We start from the raw sequence: 25,578 nt of genomic DNA, 5'->3' as shown, positions 1-25,578 counted from the left end.
ACTCCGAGTACTCGAATGTTGTGCGGATTGTAGAGAAGAAATGAAGAACAACAAAATCATGAACAACAAGATTTAAATCTGATTTAAAAATGAGCGTTGATAGTCAGAAAACGAATATTAAGGTTCAAGCTCTCATGCTGTTCTGTAGTAATTGTAGTGGATATCTCTTGTCTCAAAAGGGAATCAAATTTTCTTTTCAGTGAGATGGTACGCGGTGTGGATACGGATAACCGCCAGGCGAATACTCGACCTTTGTCACCCATCACCAAACTACGTACGTGCATAGTTCTGTTTGTTTTGTTGTGTGCACTCAGCTGCAATATACTTTCACTACCACTGGAATGTGCAGTGTGGTCTTGCGTCGCTCGATCGTTACTAGGCCTGGTTCTGGATGAAAAATGGGAAATAGAACCAAGAAATTCATCTTATTTTCCTTAAATTGTGAATATGTGTGCAGATTTTCTTATGGATAACATTTTAAGAAGTGGATGTATCGGGTTATCCATGTGGCATCCAGTACGCAGAAGCACGGAGGTGTGCAATGGGTTGTGGAACTAGCAAAGCGAAAGCAGATTCAGAACTCATCATTGATAAGAATATTGACTGGGTGAAGACCGTTGAAACTGGTCAAAAGGCGAACAATTACTCACGTAAAGCGGATCCAAGGAGTAAAATACCTCGCCAAAGGGCGAAATTTGAGGCCAAGTTTGATGCAAGAGTTACTGCTAAATATGACATTAAAGCACTTATTGGTAAGGGTAGTTACAGTAGGGTTGTACGGGTCGAACACATATCGACCAAGCAACCGTATGCAATCAAAATGGTGGAAAAGAAACAGGTTGAAGGGAAACCCAAACAAAGCTGGGAGATTGAACTAAACATTCTGAAAAGAGTGAGACATACGAATATTATTCAACTCATAGAAGTATTTCATGGGAAAGACCATGTTTATATGGTGATGGAATTGGCCACAGGTGGTGAGCTTTTTGACCGCATTGTTTCCAAAGGCCATTTCACAGAACGAGATGCTACTGTGGTTCTGAGGATGTTGTTAGATGCGTTAAGATATATCCACAATTTAGGTATCACACACAGGGACCTGAAACCGGAGAACATGTTATATTACCACCCTGGTAGTGACTCGAAAATAATGATCACAGATTTTGGACTGGCTAGTTGCCGAACTGGTAGTGACGATACGATGAACACGGTTTGCGGTACCCCTGAATACATTGCCCCAGAAATATTACTTAGGAAAAAGTACAACCAGTCTGTGGACATATGGGCAACCGGTGTTGTAGCCTATATTCTGCTGAGTGGTAGGATGCCCTTTGATGATGAAAGTCGTACTCGACTTTACCGAAAGATAGTCCGCGCAAAGTACTCGTTCTCTGGAGAGGTTAGTATGTAATCTACATTGCTTTAAAATGTAATGGTTCAATATGTATGTTCTCATGTCATTAATACAATTTTTTTTTAGGATAGGGGATATATCCTACTGAGCAGAAATATTTAATTTTGCTCTGCTTGTCACTGATACAGTAAGAACTAAAGCTGTTAATAGAAAACTATTTAAAGTATCAATGTATAGACTTTGGTAAATACTCCTGCAGATAATATGATATATACTTGATAGTTAATGGTTGCCACAAAAATCTTGAAAATTGCTCTATCCTGGTATAGCCATCCATAATCTCTTTAATTTTCCATACAATTTAATTGCAAAACTATGCCCTATGGGTCCTTATTTTCACTAAATCATATAATTCATATTTAATATGGCAGATTTATACTGGTGCTTTTAAATGACAAGAATTGTGTACCACTGAATCCAGGACATTAAATTGACTTGCTTGGAATGTTTTTGGGATGGAAGGTGAATATTGAAGGAACTTCAACTATTGGTTTCATCCACCATCACTTGGAGATATTGACATTAACAAATATAGTTGTAGGCCTATGATTCGCCCAAAGGAGAGTTTATTTGGCCAATTCAAAGCTGGTTTTATATTCACCAACCTGCACTATTAAAAGTACATTTTGGTTGTGTAACTGTTGCTTTAATTGCTACATTTTTTATTGGAGGGAGGGGGGGGGGGGAATCCAGATTTGCTATTTGGCCAACCAAAGATTAATACTTGGTTGTCCAACCACAAATGTCCTGCAAAGTGCTGTTTACTCAGATTTTGTTGAGTGACAGCTGGTTGCTACAGCAATAAATGAAGAGCTCTTTATAGTTTATTTACATTAACAGAACTTGTCTTCCTCGACCATTTTAAGAGAGCTGGAAGAATTGCCAAAGGGAAACAAAGAAAGTCATTCCATTCCTTTTATATTCAATTTATAACTGAAACTTCACATCTCCCACCCCCCCCCACCACCCCCAATGATGAGAGTGACTGTAGCAGAACTAAAGAAGTTTATACCACTATCATCTGTTCTTTCCCATCTAATTTATTCAAATTGCAATCTGTGTCACAGTTGTTATGATCAACAGTATATCCTACCTATGGTAAAGTAACTGTTAACAGTTACATTCATATACACATCTCTAGGGTAGGCTATTGTAGGCACCTGCACTGGACAGGCAAAATCAATATCTTGATTTTTGATCATCTGGCCATAGTCACAGTGAATGGTTCTTCAGCTAAGAATACTTTACAAAGGCCATTAAGCCCAGCTTAGATGTATCCTGACAATTAAATCTTTTGAGCAGTAGTTACTACCAGTGGACAGAACAAGTTTTATTTTTGGCAACTATAGATCAAGTTTGGAAATCCTCAGACACTTGAACTGTTGTTACTTTGAATGAATCTCTTGCACTGAAGGTTTTTAGGAAGTTCACCCACAATTGGTAAAGTAGGTCTATATAGAAGGGTATATTATTTCTAGAGCTAGTTTTAAGGTTTTTTCTTCAGCTTGATGTGTTACTGATGTGCACACAATGAAACAGTGGAAACAAACTGGACACTTGCACAATATGTTGTTTTTATTGCCTATAGGTACAATATTTATCCAGGAATAAAAATGTTCGGTATATCACATTAATGTGACTAAATGGGCAAATTTCTATATAAATGAAACATTTGTGGTAGTTATGGTATCCTTTTCATGCTATTTTCCTAAATTTAAATAAGAAATTTTATGGCAATGCTGCAACGCTAAATTGTGTCATCATCAATTTAACTTCAGTTTGTTTGCTGTTTATTTCATCTGCCAGTACTGTGAGTAGACCTGTTTAGTAATTTGAAATGTTTGTGATTAATTACAGGCAATGAAATCTTCATAAAATAACATATTGTAGGGTTTATTATGCACTCATTAAAGGGACACCATACAGTATACTTATGTTTCATACTGCATACACATACAGTTCTCTAGACACACTGACTCTACAGTATGATAAGTTACACGCCTGTCATGATTTATCTTGTATTCCTTTATGAATATATGCCACACAGCCACAGTATGCAGAACTTCGCACATTGCTACATAATTCAAATACTGTATCATTTTTGTGCACATTTACCAAATTATTACCCTGTCATTTTTCAGTGAATCATGTGAAGCAAAATTAGTAAACCTCAAAACAGCTATTTATTAACAAAAAAACTGTAATGATAAATTTATTCCCAATCCCTGGTAACCCTGAAATCCCTGGAAATCAGGAATAAGTAATTGCAGGTGGTCTTATTCAGTAGAAAATGTGATATTCAATGTAACAACTTGATTGAAGGAGCAAAAAAATGACAAAGTTTGCTGATCTTGTTCTGAAAGGGTTAAGTGCAGGTCTTGAAATTTGTGCTATTTACTGGCTAAATGCCAGAGGATCTTGCCATGTAGACATGACAAATTTTAATTTAAACACATGGTACTGTAAGTCTGTTAATGATCACCCCTCAAAGAATTGCCATGATTTCAGTACCTACAGTAACATTTAAGCCCAGTACTGCTTTAATATCAGCAAATTTTGATTGGGCTGCATTCGATAAGCCTACACAGTAACTGATGTGTCCAGTATAGTAATTCAGGGAAATGCCAGTGAGAAAGTGATTTTAATAGCCAGTAGATTGTTTTTTAAAGCACAGTGGGCATCTACAGTAAGTGGGTAAATGATACAATTCTAGGCCCAAAGTGTCTCATACAGTATAGTCTGTAATATACAATGATAAGCATAAAGAACAGAAAGCTATAGATACATCTGAGCACTAATAGCAGCTATCACTCCTTCAAATTTGTTTCTAGGTCTACTTTTAGAATCAAACCTGGAACAAATACCTAAAAGGAAGATCAATCAACAAAGTGTCATTAAATACCAACTGTGTCCCGGCAACAGCTGCTGCCGTTGGCAAGCTACTTCCGCTAATAGAATTTAACTTTTGTCTCTGGGCAATTCCATGGTAACTCGCATTACACTTTTTGCTGTTTTTTTATAATCCAAGTGCTGTGGCTTGAATATGGGTTAGTGTAACTCCTCAATTTTCTGTGGTGTAATACCCAACATTCATAGCTACAATATGAAATTATCAAGAATTATAATTCTGTTCGCCTTAATGTATGGTGCGCTTCCAAATATCGGTAACTCGCATTACGGAAAAAGGACACCTGAAAAATTGACACCGGTACAAAATGGCACTGTGCTCAAACAAAGAATGATTTCTTCAATTGCATACATGTACAAGATATCTACCCTACTGATGTTTATATATCAGCAGTAGAAAATATGAAACAACTTCATATGTGGTATGGAGGGGGGAAAAGTCTGGTAACTCGCATTACGGTAACTCGCATTACACTTTTTCCAGTCATCGATTTTGCTCTTTATTCATCAAATTCTTTGAAAGAGATATGCTCCAAAGCCATTTTTGAAACACTTGGAAACTCTTAGAAACTGTAAAACTCTTTCCAAAACTTTTAACAACATTTTAACAACAATTTGCAAAACATCCTGACAATTATATCAATAATAATGGAAGTTGATTGAACCAGAAAATCAACTGAAGAATTGTTGACTAACAAGATTGCAATGTACATACACTATTGAATTATCAATCCATATTTCCAATCAAGCTAATCCAAAATTGTTGACTAACAAGATTGCAATGTACACTCTTGCATTATCAATCCAAATTTCCAATGAAGCTAATCCAAGCAAACTGGTAGCTCTCCTCTTCCATTTTAATGTCTCAAAACATCTACTGAAAGTTAAACGGGTTCACAGCTTATATAGTGAATTACAAGAAAAGTTTCTTTGGCATGTTAATAAGTGATTGGTCCTTTGGAAATTTGTATTTAGGGTTCTTAGGAAAAGCATGAAACTAATAAAACAATCCTTGTTCCTAATTCTATCAGTATAATAACACTATCAACAATACGCAATAGATGTTTCATCATGCGGTATGAGGGCAAGGTGGTAGGCTATAGATTCTAGATAACCTTGAATGGATGGTGTTTTGTATCAAATTAGAATTTGATGCAAACTTGAATTGGCCACAACTATTAGCAATCAAAGGTGTTCCCAACTTCTTTATCATCTGGTTTTGTCGATAGAAAGTTTTGTCATCCCTGGGGTTCGGCCATTTCCAGTTACCAATTCCCGTGAAATCCGGTGGCCTGCCTTATTTGTGTAATTTGGGGATTTGATATGCTTTGTAGTAAAGGTTGATTTTCACATTGTAGTGATAAGACACTCATATTGGGGAAAGGGGTTTGCACATCATGATATTTGGGGAACACACATTTGAATTGATAAACCACACCAATCTATTCCAACTGACCAAGCCTCCGCAATCCTGCCCCATCCCCCGCCCCCAGCAGCCCCAATCATCCCAGATGCAAACTCCCCGTCTGTCCCATCCCCTCTGCCCACCCCACTAATTCTGAGGTGCCCACACCATTGGCAGCATCAGCTTTCACATCAAGACTAATTTCCATCAAGATGTTAGGCATATTATAATGGTCATGATTTACAATATTTGCCCATCCTTGAACATATAGATTACTATGTGATAGGCTACAGACTAATATAGCCTAAGCTCTCACAATTTGTCCTAAATATGTACTACTAAGCAACTAATATCCCATGAAAATGCTAATGTTTAAATGGAGAGAGAATATGCTAACTTTACTCATTTGATGATGTCACAGTTGAATGCAACTTGGAATTTCCATGATTCCACAAAGGTCAGGTGATAAAATCATCAATGTCTGTTGAAACTGTCTTAAGGGTCACATGTGATGTAATGGAGGTTGCAGTGCATTCTGGGTACAGGAAGTACCTACTGTGCACACCTTATATAAGTATTTAGTGCGCTGTATTGTTTTGTTGATCAGTAGTACTGCAAGTGAGATTGGAATAAAATATGGTAACTCGCATTACAGCGGTAACTCGCATTACTGGTAACTCGCATTACAGTTTTCAATGGCTATTTATATCTATATACTAGGTACATTTCTAATTCTTTCAACTATTTTTATACTCTTTACTTTGACTAGAAGCATAATATGAAATGGCAGGAAATTATCTGCTCCAGTGAAAAAAAAAAGTTAAAAACTTGGTCTTTCGGTAACTCGCATTACGCTCTCAAGTCAGCTCTGTGTCGTTACAGCCAAATATGCCTAAAAACCAAAACTGTTTGGAGGAATTGTGATTAATATTTTAATATATCACTAATGGCCCTACCAATACATATATAACAAATTTATTTAGGGTGCTTTCAAATATGGAAATCTGAGACTTTGAAATATCCATACTATTTCCTCAAATATTCCCTCAAAAATCAACATTAGTCAGGTATTCACATTTTTTGGTAGAAGAACTTGGTAAAGCTGGAAAAAAAAGGTACATAATCCAGACCCTAAATGTGTTTATAGTATATTAAAAGCCAAAAATGGCTGCAGAAATGATTTTGAAAATTTGGGGTCATGTCCCTGTTTTCACGGAATCGCCCCTCTAGATCATATCTATTGTTGAGGCTGTTTCCACAGTGCTTGAAGAGAAACAGTTGGTTTTTACATATTTTTGAACTGAAAAATGATGTAGAAGAATAAAGAAAGTGCTTCCTGAAGTGAAACTGTTGTTTGTTTGAACTATGTGGTCTCGAACATTGGTCTCATTTTGTGCTGCATGCCAGCACATTGTGTTTATCAATTCTGACTTTTGAATGCCAGCCAATTATGTGCAAGAAATTGAAAAATTTGTGACATATACAATGAACCAAGAAAAGCTTTTAAAGGCTATATTTTATGTTGAATTTAGTTACAATCATAGTAAAAGGAAAGGCCAGGTCCGTAAAAACATTATTCCTTTTGTAAGACTTTCGTCCACCAAAGTCAGTGGAACAATGACATTGAGCATATAACGGTTGCAAATGAAACAAAGCAGTATCTTGTGGGTCACCTAACTTCCTCTACTAAATTAAAAAAAGGTTAATTAACTCACTCGTTGGTATTAACCAAATAATTTTTCCATATAGTTCACTAAAGATAGTTGGATACAGTATATATTCGTATAATCTGTGAATATTACATGGTTTGGTAAGCTATCAGAGTGACACAACATTATAACTCAGCTCAAAATGTATTCTTTGTGTAAGAGGAGAAGCAAACACACAGGTCTAATATGGTGGAAACTTTTTCATCTTTATTTGAAATGAAACTGTCTGTACTGAACATACAAAGTCACATTCGCATATTGTGTGCAGCTTGACGTATATATATCCCTATCAAAGACATTAAAAACATAATTAATCACTAATCATCAGGTGGTGTCTCAACACCGATGCCTCAAAATCAGATGGAACACAGTATTATTCAAAGTTGGTTTTGGAGATTAAATTTCAGTAGGAATTGCAATTTTCACCAGGATGCTTAGAATATGTTCCTCTTTTCATCAGCAAAAACAAATCTTCCTCTGACCGGATTATCCTGTTTAAAAGCTTAAAAAGATAAGCCCCATTCAACAACAATGTTCGCCAGTATTAATAAGAGAAAGTAATGTGCAGCACTGTCTTTGTGATTGAACACACAAAGCCACATGAGCATATAATGTGTGTGCAGCTTGACATACTGTACATTACCCTATCAAAGACAGTAACAAACAAAATCACTACTCTCATCAGGTGGTGTCTCGAGTTCTCAAAATCAGATGGAACGCAGTATTCAACAACAAGTTGTTTTTGGGGCTGAAAGAAAGGCATCCTACAAAAGCCTTGTGGTCTGATTTTAGCCAAGCTTGTGTCAGTGACAATCTTGGATGAATCACCCAACAACATTCCCCATGTTGCCTAAAGGTGTACAGTGTCTGCGGTGTCCTTTGTCAACTCATAGAGAGCTATTTGTCATGGCTCCATGCATGGAGTCCATGGTCTAAAGACAGACATGTCAGTCTAATGGGGCACATTGTGTGCATGTATGGTTTATAGCAGGCAGTAATTTTGTGACTTTCCAAAGCAGTACAGAATGTAGAAAGTACTAGGTTTATCCCTGTAAAGTGTTCTGATATTTCTGTTTTTCTGTTCGGACAACCAAAACCAGCTTTGGATATTGTCCAATGGGGGGACTGGTTGTTTCATCGAATTCAGATTGCATTGTACACTAATTATCCACCAAGTATATAAAATGATAAATTGGTACAGTATCATGTCCAAAACTGCTGTTCTATTCACCAAGCCTATACATCTCTCTTACTGTTCACCAAGCCTACACATCTCTCTTACTGTGTACATGTGGTCATTGTTGTGGTCATTGTTGTAGTCCTACAATTTTTTGGACAATCAAATTTGCTGTTAGGATGACAGAAAGGATACAAGGCCTAGTTGTCTGAGCTACATGAAGAAAAAATCTTTGAAATGTTTTCCCTGCTTGTTTGTATAATTTTAAGCAGTTCTCTGTGTTTTGTCCACCGAAGCTGATGAGTAATACTGCATTACTTAAAGTACAGTAAGTTACTGTAAGTGTATACTTAATCAAACTAAGCTTTTTCTTAGTAGCTTCTTTTCCACATGGGCAGTTCCATAAATAGGTATAAGATGAACCAAATCATGAAAATTTTAATGTCATCTAAAGTACATGCTCCAGTTTGTGATGTGAAAAGGACAGTATCACTTGCTAGTCAGTGATACATCTGATGATGCATCCGTTCAATTGTTAGGATTTTGATAGATTACATTGATTCTGCAACCTCTGATGAGTTGGTTGACCAACATGCAGCTTCACAATCAGAAATAGAAGCTACATATATAATAGTGTTCGACCGATTGTATGACAATCGGTTTTACCGATTACCGATTATTTCCTGTGACAATCGGCCGATTGCCGATTACCGATTACCGATTATTTCAAAATTTTCGTGGAACTGGCCTAATGTATGATTTAGTGTTATCACAGTTCGTTGTGTTATGCATGATTACCAACTTCTAAGAACACTGTAATACATACATAGGGCGATGTACGATTATAACGAGGAGTCGCAATATTGCAATCCCGCCACAACACAGTACTGTACAGACTACAGAAGGGGGAAAATAGTAGCCATTAGCTACGAAATGAAAAGCAAAAAAGTTAGGGACAGTTTTACAACTGCTATTAAAACCATTATCAGTGTTGCAACTCCAACGTTAATAAAGTAAAAAGTATATCGCACGTAAATAAAACATTCGTTATTTCGTTAGCTGATATCGAAATATATAATCTGATGTGAAAAAAAAATGTGTAGGCCTAAGAGTAAGTTGGCCTGACGTTTCGATCCTAGCAGGATCGAAATGTAACGCCACAGTATTTGTAACATATTCTTACACAGGCTCTTTAGTGGATAAGCAGTTTGCTAACAGTTTTATTTTATTATGAAAAATAAAACATTCCCGAACGTTTGCTTCAAGTTTTCAATGATTACCATCTGCGCGGTAAAACTTCCGATCGAACGAACGTTGTTTCAAACGATCATACACAGTAAGTCAATGGCGCTTCTCCATTGACTTAACTACATGTGGGAGAAATCACACACTAAAGTCCCATTGACTTTGTCGCGGCGTGTCACTGGAAATCAGACTTGCTTTTAGTCGGTTGCGGTAAGGAGTTTAGTTACTGTTAGCCAGAGCCGTATATAGGCTCTGCTGTTAGCACGTATGGGGCATAGGAAAAAAGTTCATCGGATTTTTCGTAAAAATATGCGTAAGAATGTTTGCCTAATCACAAAATACTGTTTTGCAGTAGAACTTCTGAGGAATGTCGCCAAACGTGTTTATGGATATTTAGGTGTATTTGGAGCCTTGATTTCATCATTTTATGCCATTTGTAAAATCTTGGGCGCATTTTCAAACTTAAAAGTTCTGAAGCTCAACCGTTCTTCAGCCAGACTAGCCTAATGTACGTAGTTCTCACAATGAACAAAGCCTAATGTTATTGTTTTCACTTTCCAGTTTTCACCTACGGTGAAACGGGCAAAGTGGTTCAAAAGTATACTTATTTGGTGATTATATTTAGTATAGACAAGTTTTCTTTCTTATCAATCGTTTAACATGATGACAGGTGGTTTTGTTAGATGCAACAAGCGAAGTAAAAAAATACGTCGTTCCCCTAAGCTTATCGCGGGTATACTGTGTGATGTTACGCGGGTATACTGCATGATGTTAACTGCCAAAACTGGATAGTGTATCGAACAGCATTTGTACAAACTCGCGCGAGGGACTTACGATACCGTTACACGGTAGATTAGCGCACCTTCCCCGGCTATGAATAGCATCAAATCGAATGATCAAAAATTTTTCTCCCGGTGTGTTTGTGGTGTATCAAAAGCGCGGAAAATACAATCCTTTATGTGGAACGTAATAATCGGTTCCAACTAATCGGTAGCGCAATGGATTTTGCCGATGCCGATTATTTACCGATTGTCTGATAATCGGCCCGATGCCGATTGTCTAACCGATTATCGGTCGAACACTAATATATAATACATGCTATGGGTGACTGGGTGGTCAGCTATGATGGAAGTAGAAGAACATGTACTGTATGTATGTATATGTGATCTTCCCGCAAGCAGGAACTCGCGAAAGAAGCCATGGAGGCTTGTAGACTCGCAAGCTGACCGAAACCAATCTCTCGGCACACAATTCATTTAACGTCCATGTCGGGAAGTTGTTATTGAACAACACCCTTGCCAGACGACACACATTGCTGTCGACGGGGAATCGAACTGGGGATCTCATGACTGGGAGACGCTGGCGTTAACCACTAGGCTATACACTCTGCCTAACATGTACATACACATGTATGTAACATACACATGTACATATACGCCTAACATACACATGTACAAGGGCGGCGGAACCGGGGGGGCACAGGGGGCACGTGCCCCCCCACTTTTCCTCAGGTTAAAAATGTGCCCTTTTTCTACATAAAAATTGCGGTGTCTCAAGTTAGCAAGAGGCCAGGGAACCAGAATGAACACTCGGGAAGGGCCGTTTCCGGCCATCTGAGGGGTTTGTAAAACCAAAAATTTTCTTGTACGCTCCGCGCCAACCGATGGTGGCGCTCCGCTCAGATAGTCGTGCACACAACTTTGCAAATCCTAGCTACGCCCCTGACTTTTAATGAATCTCTGTGGGTCAAACTCAAAGCTATTTCGAATGGAAAAAAAATATTAAGATATTAACAAGAAATAAACTCTAATTCGGAAGATTCCTACATTAGCAACTAGCATGATTTCACCTCATTTTGTCTCAAAAGAAAACTTGTTCCTTGTTTCCCAATTTGCACATTGGATATTGCAGTGCTAGTATGCATATTTTTCTTGAGGGGGGGGGCGTTGATGGAGTGATGTGTATACGCAAATAAGATAATACAATAAAGAGTTATAAAGGGTACTAAATATAAGGCTGCATCATTCCAATCGAATTTCTGCAAAGTGCCCTTTGATGTCGGTGCCCCCCCAGATTAAAAGTGCTTCCGCCGCCCTTGCACATGTACATATACAGTATGCTATTTGTGACTGGGTGGTGGTCAGCTATGATGGAAATGAATATCCAGGAGAAAATAACTTACCTTGGAATAAATTATATAAAAGTGAACGTCATGATAAGTAAAGCATTTCTTTTCATGTTACTCACATTTACTTTAAAATTGTATTCATTTCAGGGTTTATCCCTCCAGTGCAAAGCACTGTAAATAGTGTATGTTTACATGAAACTACTACTCATGGACTTGTGTTCTCATTCTCCTCCGGCGTCTTTTCAAAAGAGCTTGTGACAGTTGGGAGTATTACGTTCGTATTGTTTACTGTAGTCCACATAATCCAAACACAGTAGTGGGTCTAACATTTGGCATTGTAGGGTAGGGTTTGGGTTCTTATCACATCCATGCCTGTATCAGCAACAGCAAATCAATATGAAAGATCGAACAATGGTTCAGTTTTCATAAATTACTTTAAACAGTACACTGTTGTAACGTTATGAGTAATATGGTCATTAACATTTACACATCATATGGATAACTGTATGATACTATGTATACATAACATGGAAAGTGTGGTACCTAATAATCATCTTGTTTCAAGTGAAACTGTTAAGTGTATGTTTCTCCTATGTCATTATAATAAACATTGTTTTAAAGCACTTGAAGTAACTTGCATTAGGGTTGTTTTTCACATTTGTACAGGGTACATAGAAATTTCAGACATGTACGTCCGACACCCAAAAAATGTAAGTCCAACACCAAGCAATTACATTAATTAATCTGCTTTCTTTGTAAAGCGCCTTGAGCAATGACTTTTGCCTACTGATTTGGCGCTATATAAGTTTCATTTATTATTATTATATCTCACAGTTCCAACCATTGCAGGTAATTGTATCTGCTGTAGCGGACTACTAATGTTTACTATTACATAAAACATCAAAGTGCTCAATACATACATTATTAGATTTGGGATTAATTTTTTGGTTGCTGAAAATGTCATTCATGCAAGAATGTTTGACACCCAACCACATGTAGACCCCCTGCACCTTAGCAGTAAGAGTGATCAATTATTTTTTATAAGAGTTGATAGGGGTACCAAAGTGACATACTAAGTCCAAGAATAAACTTTTTCCAACATAGCATCTTAACCTTAGCAATGTTTAAACATCCCAAAATTTGTCTGAAACGTATGTCTGAAAATACCAATTGCCCAAATGTAGGTTTACTGTAATAATGAGTGAGTGATTACTGAATTTTGATGGGGTGACCTTTGGCTTGTATTTCACAGTGTCAATCCCATTAGCAAATTAAAAAAACACAACACAACAAGTTTTGACTTTCCAGTTTCTAAATATCGATGAAAAGTTGACTAATCGTGGGGAAGATTTCCATGTTATGCAGATGTTCTGTAAAATAATATATCGAAAATAATTGATAAATACTTGTTTTAAAAAAAAAGAGGCATTTCTGGATGCAAAAAGCTCTGCAAAAATGTTGTACATTTACATGGAAAGGAAGAGGAAATTCTTTGGAGTAGGAGGGGAGGGGGGGGCAGGGATAAAGTTTGCTCAATTTTGTCTAGCTAGATAATAAGTGAGCTAGTTTTCATAATTTTTAGTACAGTAGGTGGGAAGCCTGGGGAAATGACCAGTTGTCCTCTCTGCTATATATTGCCAGTATACTTGGAAAAAATTCTTGTTTATTTTCAGTGAATAAATCTTTCAAATTTTGCTGTAAAAGATATTACAGTACTTTATATCATGCTGTCACAAGAGACTTCTGTTTTGTGGAATACTTTACATACTAGTATGTAGTTGGCTACATCTTACTGTCTGTCCAATCTAAGTGTTGTATGTTCATGGAATGTGCAGAATCCTTGAGGGGGACGGGGGGGGGCAGGTGGGAGGATGAGGAATAGGGATGACAGCATTTAGACTCATTATGCCTTATCCTTCCATCTCAGCCATATGAGCCTTAAAAGTAATGATTTTTCTTTGTTACTCTGTGTGATAGTAAAGGGAGGTACAGTATACAGTAGTGTGCAGTAGATTCCAAATGACCATGTATGTACATAATTAATTTGTGGGACTCAACATTGTCTGTATTGAACAAAGTGGTATGTTACTCTGTAAATTGTCTCGATGATTGATTTTTACTGTTTCTGTCTGCACAGATCTCTAACTTAGTTAGCATGAGGTATCCAATTACCTGTCCATATTTCTTACTTTGGTCAGAATATAGAAGTTTTTTAAACTCAATGGGAAATATAGCTAAAAGAGACGAAAAGATCCCGTTGCACAGGGTTTTCTTGGGTCTTCTGTATATCTATGAGACACATGAAAACAAAGAGAAATGTCTGAGCACAATGCAAGCCCTATGTCATTGTCACACATGATGTAAGATTTATGTGAAGTAAGACTTCACATATGCGTACAGTATATCACACGACAGCCCATGGCGGTAGGCTGGGTCTGCATGGATATTGCGTGACAGGGTTCCCTTCTGTCAATATTGCAATGGAATGGAGCTTTTGTGTTTTCCAAACTGACTGTTCATTGTCAGTGGGGTACTTGAGCATCTTACCAAAGAGGTTGGAACACAAATCCAAATAATAACCTCTTGTATTGCTCTGGTCTGATCCTTAAGAGAAGGAACCATGAAAGAAGTCTGGCAGCTTTTAGGGATTGTAATTGGATATTTGCTGATCATGGGTTTCCTGGTATTACAGTGGGGTGTGCTATGCCTGCTATTATCTTACGGCCGGCCTGGTGGTGTTAACTGTAGTGAGATGATGATGTTCATTGGTGTTAGTGGTAGTAGTGTCGATCATAGCGGTGCGCATACTCCGCCTCCAAAACCCATCTCGGTGTGTCTAGTTATTCAGGGTCTGAATTATAGCCTTTAGTTCTATTTTTATCCGGTTGGCCTTTGTAAGAATGAGGTCATAGTGTTTGTCATTTTACCTTTAAGCTATGTTACTCAGACTATTTCAAAGTGGAGTTGGCACATGATTAGAGTATGGCAAGACAGTACAGTTTCTTAAATTGAATTTACTCTCTGTTGTGACAGAATGCCTTTTATTAGCAGCTGTCAGGCGGGGTAAATTTAGAAACGGAGGAAGATATTTTATCTCCTGTGTTTGAAAAAGAAAGAAAAAAAATCTAATGTAACATCTTTGAGTATGGAATAACCAATAATCATGAGACCAATCATTTTTCATAAGTTGAAATGTTGCAATGAATTTGTTAGAATATGTCATGGAAGCAGCTTCCATAGTCGTTGGTAGAAAGATACCTCTAGATGTACTGTACTTGGAAAGATAAGTTGTGGTTTTCAGTCACACCAAGTTGCTAATCGTACCTTTAGCCATTTGTAAAGAATGTGTAATGCATTAATTAATTTACCTGCTGCACTCTAGAGTAGACACTTGCCCATCTATCTGGTCTATAAAAACAATAATAAAAAAAACTTTAAAATTTTGGTCTTTAAATGAAAGTCATCATCATTGCCCACTAATATAAAGTCCTATTCTTAGTGGCTATCATTGGTTTAAAATGATAGGCTTGTTTCAGGAACTGTAATATTTTATGATTATATTTTAATATATTTATTATATATTTTATTTGTGTAAAGGTAAGTTGGCCTGACTTTTCAATCGTAGCAGGATCTTCTTCAGAGGCTTTTTAAGCCTCTGAAGAAGATCCTGCTAGGATCGAAACGTCAGGCCGACTTACTTTTACACATTCTCTTACACAGGCTCTCTAGTGGATAAGCAGTTTGGTAACAGTTTTATTTTATTTTGACATATTTTATTTTCCAGGGGCTATAATTGTTAAATTTGTCTTAATAATAAATTAGAATTTGGAAGGATAGGGAACCTTCCCTACTTTTCCAACAATACAGATTAATTAGCATTAATAGCAAACGTGATGGACCTAACAGGAAGTGTATGTTAACGTTTTAGCATTGACCCATTTTCCAGTTAATGCATCTTTCGTCTCCTTGCCAATCTCTCATATACGTGATTTTGCGAAATCTACAAATTCTAACTACAATGATGAATTTCTAACTTCACTTATCAGATCATTTAATATATACAGTATCTCTTCCAAGTTACAGTATGTTTTTTTCCATTCTAGACTTTACCGGTTAACAATCTTCTATTTAGTTGTTGCATAGAATGGAATGAATTGAATTCAAGATTGTGTCATTTCATGTGTGCATCTGGAGAGTTTGCCACAACCTAATGGGGGGGGGGGGTCTATAAGCCAAGTGCTATTGTGGAATGAATAGTAGTTTATCAGTCAAAACACGGTCTTACTCTAATCCACCAAAAGTTCCATACCTGGTTGTAAAAAAACAAAATATTAAAAATAAACTTAATATTACATTAAATTCCCTTTGACACAAATTTTTCTCTGTTGGAATTAAAGGTATAAGTTGAAATAACTTAGTAATTATGAGCAGTCAGATTGTAATGTGTGCCCAGTTTTACATGACTTGATTATCTGGAGTAAAGTACGAAACACAGCATTGTTGAAGAGTAAAAGAAGATGGGTGTTTAATTTAATTTCATTTCATTTATTTGTTTCTCACAACATGCATTTAAACATTTACAAATAACAAATAACATGAAGTAGTAGTGAATAATACATGAAGTGAAGGAAGCGGAACAAAAAAACCCTTGCGGGCTTGATGGGGTGCTTCGCTCCCTAAAATACAGAGAAAGAGACCAATCAAAGTACAACAAAGCAAAATACACAATTTCATACAATAGGACAATTTCAAACAATAGGACAATAATTGTTTATCACAACTTCATAATGTTGGGAGACACTAAGTAATTTGATATTCTATGAGAAGATTGATGTACAACATTTAGTGTTTCTCTCTAAGAAAGCAACTAACCGCTTACAGAGGAGTAGTTATGATATGTGTGTACACGTGTCCTCTGCCAGTAGGAGACTGAGGTAAAGTATAAACATCCCCTCCACCCCCCACCCCCCCCCCCCCGCATGGATTCAACCAGCCGTTTTGCACCTGCCTCTAAACCATTAGTTCTCATGAAATCCCCAGCTGTTGATGTTAAGAATGTAAGATGTACTTGGTATTGGTCTCCTGCTTGGACTAATTGTTTGTTCCAGATGAAGCTTTCTCATAGAAAGAATCAACATTCCACAAGTATCCTGGGACCTGTAAAAAGTTAATGTACATAGGTAGTAGCTCTTTGTCCTTGATCCAGACAATAATATACTTTTATGAAAGGCCTTGAAATCCCCACAAGGAGGACAATTTTCTTGTTGACAACTTTCCTCTCATGGTATATAGGGAAGTACTGTAGAATATTTTCTGAAGGGGGTATATTTATATTTCTTTAAATATGCGTACATTATAATGTGTGATACAGTTAAGTATTGCCGTGTACACAACTTGTGAAAGAGAACCAAACTTTGCAACAAACTTCAAAAAAGCTTTACAAACGGATGTGGCAGTTAAGCCTTGTTCTATTCCTTTCCTTTACAGGTTTTTGTCAAATTGAAGAGAACTGTAATGTTTGTTACTTTTTGTTCTTTGTTAGGGTAGATTTAAAGATGTGCTTGAAACTAATGACAATGTCTTGTTGAGATCAAATTTATTCATATTAATTGTATCGGATCACTTTTATTCATATTCAACTTCAGACTGTACCATATATATAAGTAAGAATAAAGAGTCAGAAAATTACAAGTGTTGAAAGTTTTTCTTGGAGGAGTGAAGAAGATTCCTCCATAGTTTCTGACCAGTGTAACAAAGGTTGCGCTGAGAAGAAGTATAAAAACTTTCTAGCAGAATGAGGAGATTTGTGGGTACAAAAATATATGAAGAAGTGTTAGTCACAGCCAGATTCATTGCCAATGGAGATTATGAGTGGTAGAATAACAAAGTAATGAAAGACTTTGGGAGGAGCATGGCCACAGGCCACTTTCTGAAGTATGTAGAGGGCCAGCGGAAGAGGTAGTGGGCCAATGGGCGCACTGTGCGTAAATTATGACATTTTTGTATGCTAGGTATGCTACAGTGCACAAATTGTTGTCCGTAAATAGTATTTAAATTATACCCAAACCAGTCAAGTTTTGGGCTTTATCCTTGTTTTAGTAACCAGCTTGCTGGAATAAAGTAGTCCCGAAAGATAAGTGTGTTTCTGTCCTTTGCTTTGCTTTCTCCCTTACCTGTCTCCTCATAACTTACACATTCTTGTTCTTTGTTTTCAGCCTTGGAAGGATGTGTCTCCAGCTGCCAAAGATTTTGTCAACAAAGTCCTCTTAGTCAACCCAGCGGAGAGGATGACCTCAGCCCAGTGCCTTAAACATCCCTGGATAGCTAGTGCGGCCAGCCAATCTAATCTTAAGAATCTCCACCATTCGATCAGCCAAAACTGGTTGAAGCGTACTTCGACCAGGAGCCGATCCAGCCGTTCCGTCCATTCCAATAGATCCGTGAAATCTCAGAGGTCAGGAAAGTCGATGCGGTCCTCTAGAAGCCAACGCCTGCCCCCTCTCAGAAAGGTATGTAGTGATATCTATACCTCATTATTGTAGAAACAACGGTAACGATGATATCAAACTTTTGTGATTCGCTTTACCTTTTTCATCTGCAATAGCAATTCTTCACTTTACAGTGCGAATATCTTTTTCTGCATTGTACACATCGTCACTACACTATACATTTCTTCATGACGGTATACATACATATCTTCACCCTGTTGCACATCATCACAACAGTCTTAAGTTTGTTCACAATGTAGATGCATATGTAATATTACAATATATCTCCATTACACTATAATAATTATCTTCCCTACAGTAGTTAGTTTCACTATTGTTGTGTATCTTCAGTACTGTATGCATTTTTCACTACATTATACATATCTTCAGTACTGTATGCACTACATTATGCATTTCTTCAATACTGTATGCAGTGCATGGTTATCGTTACTACAGTTTACATATCTTCACTAGACTATGTATACGACTATACATGTTGTCATACAGCATATTTTTCTTCGGTCATTTTGCACGTAGTACCTTCAGTATTGTGTGCATTTCTTCACAACAATGTAAGTAGATTTAGGTCTCCACAGTAGTATTTTATTCACTATGTTGCATGTTCTATAGTATTCCTTTCTTCACAGTACATTATGCTTATAAATAAATATTGATACTACAGTTGACTGTACATATCTTCACTGCACAACACACATCCTCAATACAGCATATTTATCTTCACTGTGTTACATCTTCACTATGTTGCATATATCTTCAGTACAGTTATGTTGCATATCTGTTACACTACAACATGCGCTTCTATTTTCTTCACAGTGCGTACCATTGTGCTTAAAAAGCTACAGTACTACAGTTTACATATCTTCACTAGACTATACATGTCTTCAATACAAGTATATAACATACCTAATATCTTCACTATGTTGCATATTATCACTATGTTACATATCTTGACTATAGTCATAGCATGTCTATTTGCATCATTGTGTATTGTTTTACTGCAGTGTACATAAGTTTAAGTACGGCAAATGCTCACATGTACTTTTTTACCTGACAATTTTGTTTCATAATAATAAGATTTTTAATTTTTTTTGTTCTCTATCATCTTTCTTTCTCTATAAGAGTACAATTGAAATAACCTATTGTCAAGAATGTGAAGGAGTTCTAAAAAATGTCAGTTCTTCTCAGTTGACAATGGGAAGCATAGCAATATGCGCTCTTATGAACTATTGTACAATTTGAAGTATTGAATTTTGCTTTGAGATGAAAAGAAGGCAATATTGATCTTATTGATTGATTAAATTAAGTTTTCTGTGAAATATTGTTTCTCTTAGGGTCCAGATGTCAAGGATGTTAGTAGAGCAGTTAGTGACAGTCATGCAGCTATTCCTAAGGATGGCAGCCAACAGAATGGAGTATGAGTGGTTATTTGGTGACATCTTTGACAGAAATGAAACAGTTAAATATGGTGTCATTACCAAGGACAGCATCCAACAGAATGGAGTATGAGGGAGTATAGTGACCTGATCTCCAAGGCAGAAGTAACATAGTGAATAGGAGCTAGTCATGTGATACCATTCACCTGCACAGTAGCCAACAGAATGAAGTATGAGGGAGTATAGTGACCTGATCTCCAAGGCAGAAGCAACACAGTGAATAGGAGCTAGTCATGTGATACCATTCACCTGCACAGTAGCTAACAAAATGAAGTATGAGGGAGTGTTCAGTTCATTCCACCTGCACAGTAGCCTGCAGAATGAAGTATTAGCTAGTATGTATTTCATTCTATCTGCACAGTTGTCAACAGAATAAAGTATTAGCTTGTATGTTGTTCATTCCACCTGCACAGTTGTCAGCAGAAAGAAGTAGTAGCTAGTATGTACTTCATTCCACCTGCACAGTTGTCAGCAGAATGAAGTATTAGCTAGTATGTACTTCATTCCACCTGCACAGTTGTCAACAGAATAAAGTATTAGCTAGTATGTATTTCATTCTATCTGCACAGTTGTCAACAGAATAAAGTATTAGCTAGTATGTACTTCATTCCACCTGCACAGTTGTCAGCAGAATGAAGTATTAGCTAGTATGTACTTCATTCCACCTGCACAGTTGTCAACAGAATAAAGTATTAGCTAGTATGTATTTCATTCCACCTGCACAGTTGTCAACAGAATAAAGTATTAGCTAGTATGTACTTCATTCCACCTGCACAGTTGTCAGCAGAATGAAGTATTAGCTAGTATGTACTTCATTCCACCTGCACAGTTGTCAACAGAATAAAGTATTAGCTAGTATGTTGTTCATTCCACCTGCACAGTTGTCAGCAGAACGAAGTATTAGCTAGTATGTTGTTCATTCCACTTGCACAGTAGCCAACAGAATTTCAGCTAGTGTGCGGCTGCATTCCCGAAGGACAGGCAACATGATGGAGTGTTGTGAGTTAAGTCTCATTGAGAATTAAAAATTTGGTGAAAGAAATCATGTATGGGTCATCACATGCTTATGTAAGAAAGAAGTTAATTCATTGAGGTTGTTTCAATACAATTCCATTGATACTCTTCAACTATAAATAGACTCAACTTTGAATGCAAGCATTGAAATTTAATTTTGACATTTGTCTAAAGAATGTCTCGGCCAATACACATTCAGATGTGGTTACCAAAGACAACATGTCAGTGCATTTGACTCAAGATTGATAAGGTCAAGACAACACCATTAGCATTGGCAAATTAATGTGAATGGTTTTCAATCTCATATTAATAACATTCAAATTCACATGTACCATACAAGATAGGTTAGAGTTTCCAGTTTGTGGATGTTACCACCTCCTTGTGAGTCCAACTCAACAGATAGTTTTCATATTTTAGACAACAGGCCTTTGCCACGGCTTTGTTGTTGGAGGTTGTAAGTTCGGAGACTATTGTTCTCCTTTTCTATTTTTCAGCAAGTATACTGAAAGAGAAACCAAGTTAAATATATTTTACAAAGGCAAAGTATTTTGACGTAGAATACTCTCTAAGTACATGCATAGAACCAAGATGGGAGTGCATTGTTGCTTGCTTACAGAAAATGTTCACTATGGCAAAAACATTCTAGCTGAAAGTAGGACCAGAATCAGAAAACATTCATGGTTTTAATAAGATCTAGAATCAATGGAAACATTTACAGGTATCATATAATGTTTGCTTATTCTAGAAAAATGGCAAACTGCTTACAAGTTCTAGAGTCATGGGCAGGATTCAATTAAAAATTCATTACTGTGCTTCTAGAATCAGGCAGGCAACATTCCATTTTTGTAATCACAGGCAACTGCAAAATGTTCTTGCGTAGCACAGGCAACTGTAATTGCTCTTATTACATTTCCCTGGATAACCTGTATTAATTGCTAGAATTAATTCTAGAAATTATAGGGGTTTTGTTCCATTTACAACTGTATTTATAGTGTTGGTTTAGCCTATGTTAGAACTACATCCATATGTATGGTGTTGGATTAACCTGCTTTGCACCTGCAACCATATGTATTGTGTTGGCTTAGCCTGCATTTAGATCTACAACCATATGCAGTATGGTGTTGGTGTAACCTGCTTTTACACCTACAACCATATGTGTGGTGTTGGTTACAACCATATGCAGTATGGTGTTGGTTTAGCCTGATTTAGATATACAACCATATGTATGGTGTTCATTTAGCCTACATTTATAACTGCAACCATATGTATTGGGGGTTAGCCTGCTCTAGATACATAGTTAATCGGCAGAGTGTTATTTTAATATATCTTGACACACTGGCAGTGTTCTATATATTTGTATGATGTCCAAATTCTTAGGCCTTCATTGTGGTGGAGTAAGTCGCCTGTACAGCACAGTAAGATCTGAAATAGCTCTGGTTTCAATCCGATGTATATCTTACTTTTCATTACCAACTTTATAGTACAGACGAGCAAAGATGTACTAAACTAATCTTGACATGAGAGGGTGAAAAGTTTAATGGTGAGGGGGAGGAGGGGGCAAAGAGGGGGTTATAAGGAGGGTACAACAAGCAAAGGGATGGTAGGACAATGGTACAGCTGGATGGATACTTTTCAAAAAGCTTTATTGTAGAGTGTTTCAACTCATATATAAACCCATTCATGTTAAAGGTACTATGTAATGAAATTCTCATGTTTCCTTCCTGTTTTGTATGTATTTATTGGTTATTGTGAGTAGTGTTTTCTATTGGTTATAGATTTCTTTTATTTTTGTATTCCTTTATTTCACTTGTACAAAAAAAAAAAAAAACTGTGACATGAGAAATATAATTTTACATTTAAGAATGTATGTAATGTGTAGTAGCGTCAAGTCAGTGCTAATAGAAGCCATTCTTTTTATCTTGTATTTTTGTATGCTTCTCATATTTCAAATCCTGTTAAAGATGGATTATTACTTGTGAGAAGTGTCATTGTAATGTGTATTCATTTGAATTGAAAGAAGCTTTCCAAATATGTATTCCAAGTTGTTTAGTATGTGGGATTTACATTGTTGCCATGTTTCACGTCCGTCCATATTTTATTCGAATCTCAGATTGATTGTTGAAGTAAGATTTTCCAAAGAATCTAGTTATCACTCTCCCTCCTTACTCTTTAAATATGAGAACTATGTATATTTGTCCGTCCGTGAAATGTGTCTGAACTAATTCTTCATCTATTGCCTTTCTTAAGAGCACCAAGTTTACTCCTATAAATTTGAATAAGTTTTTGGAAGATTGTAGAACAATACCTGTTGTGATAATCATGTGCATTTGTTATTTTCTTTTAAAACTTCAATACTACAAAGCAGGTTTTTGTTGAGGTTACAGAGTACAATAGGTTCCCCTAACTTCTGTTTAGGTGTTTACAGGACAATCATTTAAAAGTGTATCTTTTACCCTAAGTGGCAATCAAAACCATGGGGCTGGGGCAGGAGGGGGGGTGGCTGGGAAAGGGGGAGTTTTCCGACTGCAATATGCCGCAAAATATATATTGCTCAGATCTGTGTTGAACTTTTACGAAAGTCATTTTGAATTTAAAGTACACCAACACAGATTAAATAGAAATCATTGGCTTTCTGATCCCTTTGACTAAAGTATATAAGCTATTAAGCCATCAGTGTACTTTAAAAGTACTTTTCACATAGGATCAAACTTTCCTCACTTCCATGTCATTTAGCATACAGAATGCATGTAAAGGATGTTTGTTCAACTTCCGCTCATACTTTTGTCTTAGTTTTGATTTGAACAAAATATAATAAAAAAAAAATGCCAAGATGCCTTTTGTGGCCGGAGAGCTTCAATTATCTCATGCATTTAAAAAACTGAGAGCTGAAAGACTCTGATGGATTTCCATTGGCGCTGCCTCTGTCATCAACAAGCAGCAGTGTAACTGTGACGGTAATTGTGTGAATACTGCAGTCACTCAATGGGATCAATAATGCAACATGTGCAACAACAAGCTGCTAAAGTCTCTATTCAGAGGGCATTGTCTTGGTAGGCTGTCAATTGCATTACCCTTAAGAGGCTTTTTTTCTTTCTTTCTTTTTCAGCTCTCTGGTTGTAGTTCTGACACCCTTTAGTCGCAGCTGTACAATGTAACTGCTGTTTATAAGTGCTATTATTGTGCTAATTTTGCCATCCTATAGGTAAAGAGGGGAGATATACGTGAAATCTGCACAGAATGATTGGTGTAATGCACAGTAAACTCCCCTTACTAAGTAAGAATGGCATACCTCTTTCAAGTGTGTTGTCAGAAATTTGCTAAGTTCCCTTATGTTATATGTACAGATCTAAGATTTGAATTTCATTAGCTATAGTTGTGCCTGATTGTACCTTTCTGATCTCAATTCAAAGAAGTTAAAAACTTCCCCAGAAATATTTGCACTTGATGCAAAAGGAATATTGCTAGTTTGAAAAGAGAGGCTCAACCACTTCTTTTGGAGAGGGGGGGGGGGGGTTGTTTGTTGTGGTTGTTTTGGTAGTAGTAGTACTACAGTAGTAGCAGTGAATTTCTGTATCTTGCCTCTTCAGGGTGGGTCCTGGTGAAGATCCTTTTGGGGGGGGGGGAATTATCTCTTCAGACCCTCTGTAGGTAAGCCAACTTTTCAAAATAAATTTAAACAGAATGTACTGTGAAGTGCTTTCCTTTATTTGAGTCTACATGTGAATATTTGGCAGTTGTCCAATTGTAGACAAGTTTCAGCAAGTTTACTTACAGAAAGTCTTAAAAATAATATTACCATGTTTTAGCACGAAGCACCACTGCATTATATTATCATAAATGTTAGATGTAGTATGAGATATTTAATGTGTCAAGTTTATTTACACTCTTTTAAAGGTCAGAGATGGTTGGGAAGGATGGCGGAGAGGGGGGGGGGGGCGCAGTAGTGAAGATAGAAACAGGGAAATAAAAAATATCATGTGGTGGTAATGTGTCATGTAATTAAACTGCAAACATTTAACTGAAGGTTTTGATGACAACTGACAAATTAGTTTAGTGGATAAAATTAATTTCAGAAGGATAACAGCTTGAAAAGAAGAAAATGAAGCATTTCAATTCTTATCTCATTTTGGGGCTTGGGGGGAGCTTTCTTGATATATATGTACAGTCGTGCCTTTCTAAGCAGTCGTATCCATGACACTTCTTGACCATTTCCACATTTTTCTTGTATTCATGTGAACCTCAATTTGGTGTTAGTGGGTATACCACTACATACTATAAAGACAATATTTGATAAAATTAGAATAAATGCTGTGTAAACTTTACCTGCATGATGCTGCCAAAACAACAATTTTTAATGAAACAATTACTATTAAGTCTTAATACTGGATTGGTAGAAATATTTAGTAGATGTGGTGCCTTCCAAAAAAATTGTGTTTGCCTTTAAGCCATAACATTAAAAATTTAAAAAAATATTTTAGTTTTCAAGAATATCACTTTTATTTGTTGAATATTATAGCATTTATTAAAGGAAATAAAAACAGATGAATGAATTTGTAACCTGCCTCTTTTATCTTCTTATTTTTTTGTTCTTTTTGGCAAAAACATACATTGTGAGGTCTTTGTAGTAATCTACAAGA

The 25,578-nt window shown here is 36.7% G+C and overlaps 1 protein-coding gene across 1 annotated transcript; it reads left to right on the top strand.

Moving 5' to 3' along the window:
* On the top strand, positions 1–25,498 carry LOC139963690 (serine/threonine-protein kinase H1-like). The gene is made up of 3 exons (XM_071964738.1): positions 1–1,399; positions 18,201–18,494; positions 19,826–25,498. Exons 1-3 carry the CDS (start codon positions 542–544, stop codon positions 19,910–19,912), a joined length of 1,239 nt encoding a protein of 412 aa, XP_071820839.1. The 5' UTR covers positions 1–541; the 3' UTR covers positions 19,913–25,498.
* The last annotated feature ends 80 nt before the right edge of the window (positions 25,499–25,578 follow it).

This window comes from Apostichopus japonicus, chromosome 3 (assembly GCF_037975245.1).
Source record: "Apostichopus japonicus isolate 1M-3 chromosome 3, ASM3797524v1, whole genome shotgun sequence".
In the NCBI taxonomy this organism is placed as follows: domain Eukaryota; kingdom Metazoa; phylum Echinodermata; class Holothuroidea; order Aspidochirotida; family Stichopodidae; genus Apostichopus; species Apostichopus japonicus.
The sequence above is the reverse complement of the archived record's forward strand: the minus strand, read 5'-3'. Positions and strand labels throughout refer to the sequence as shown.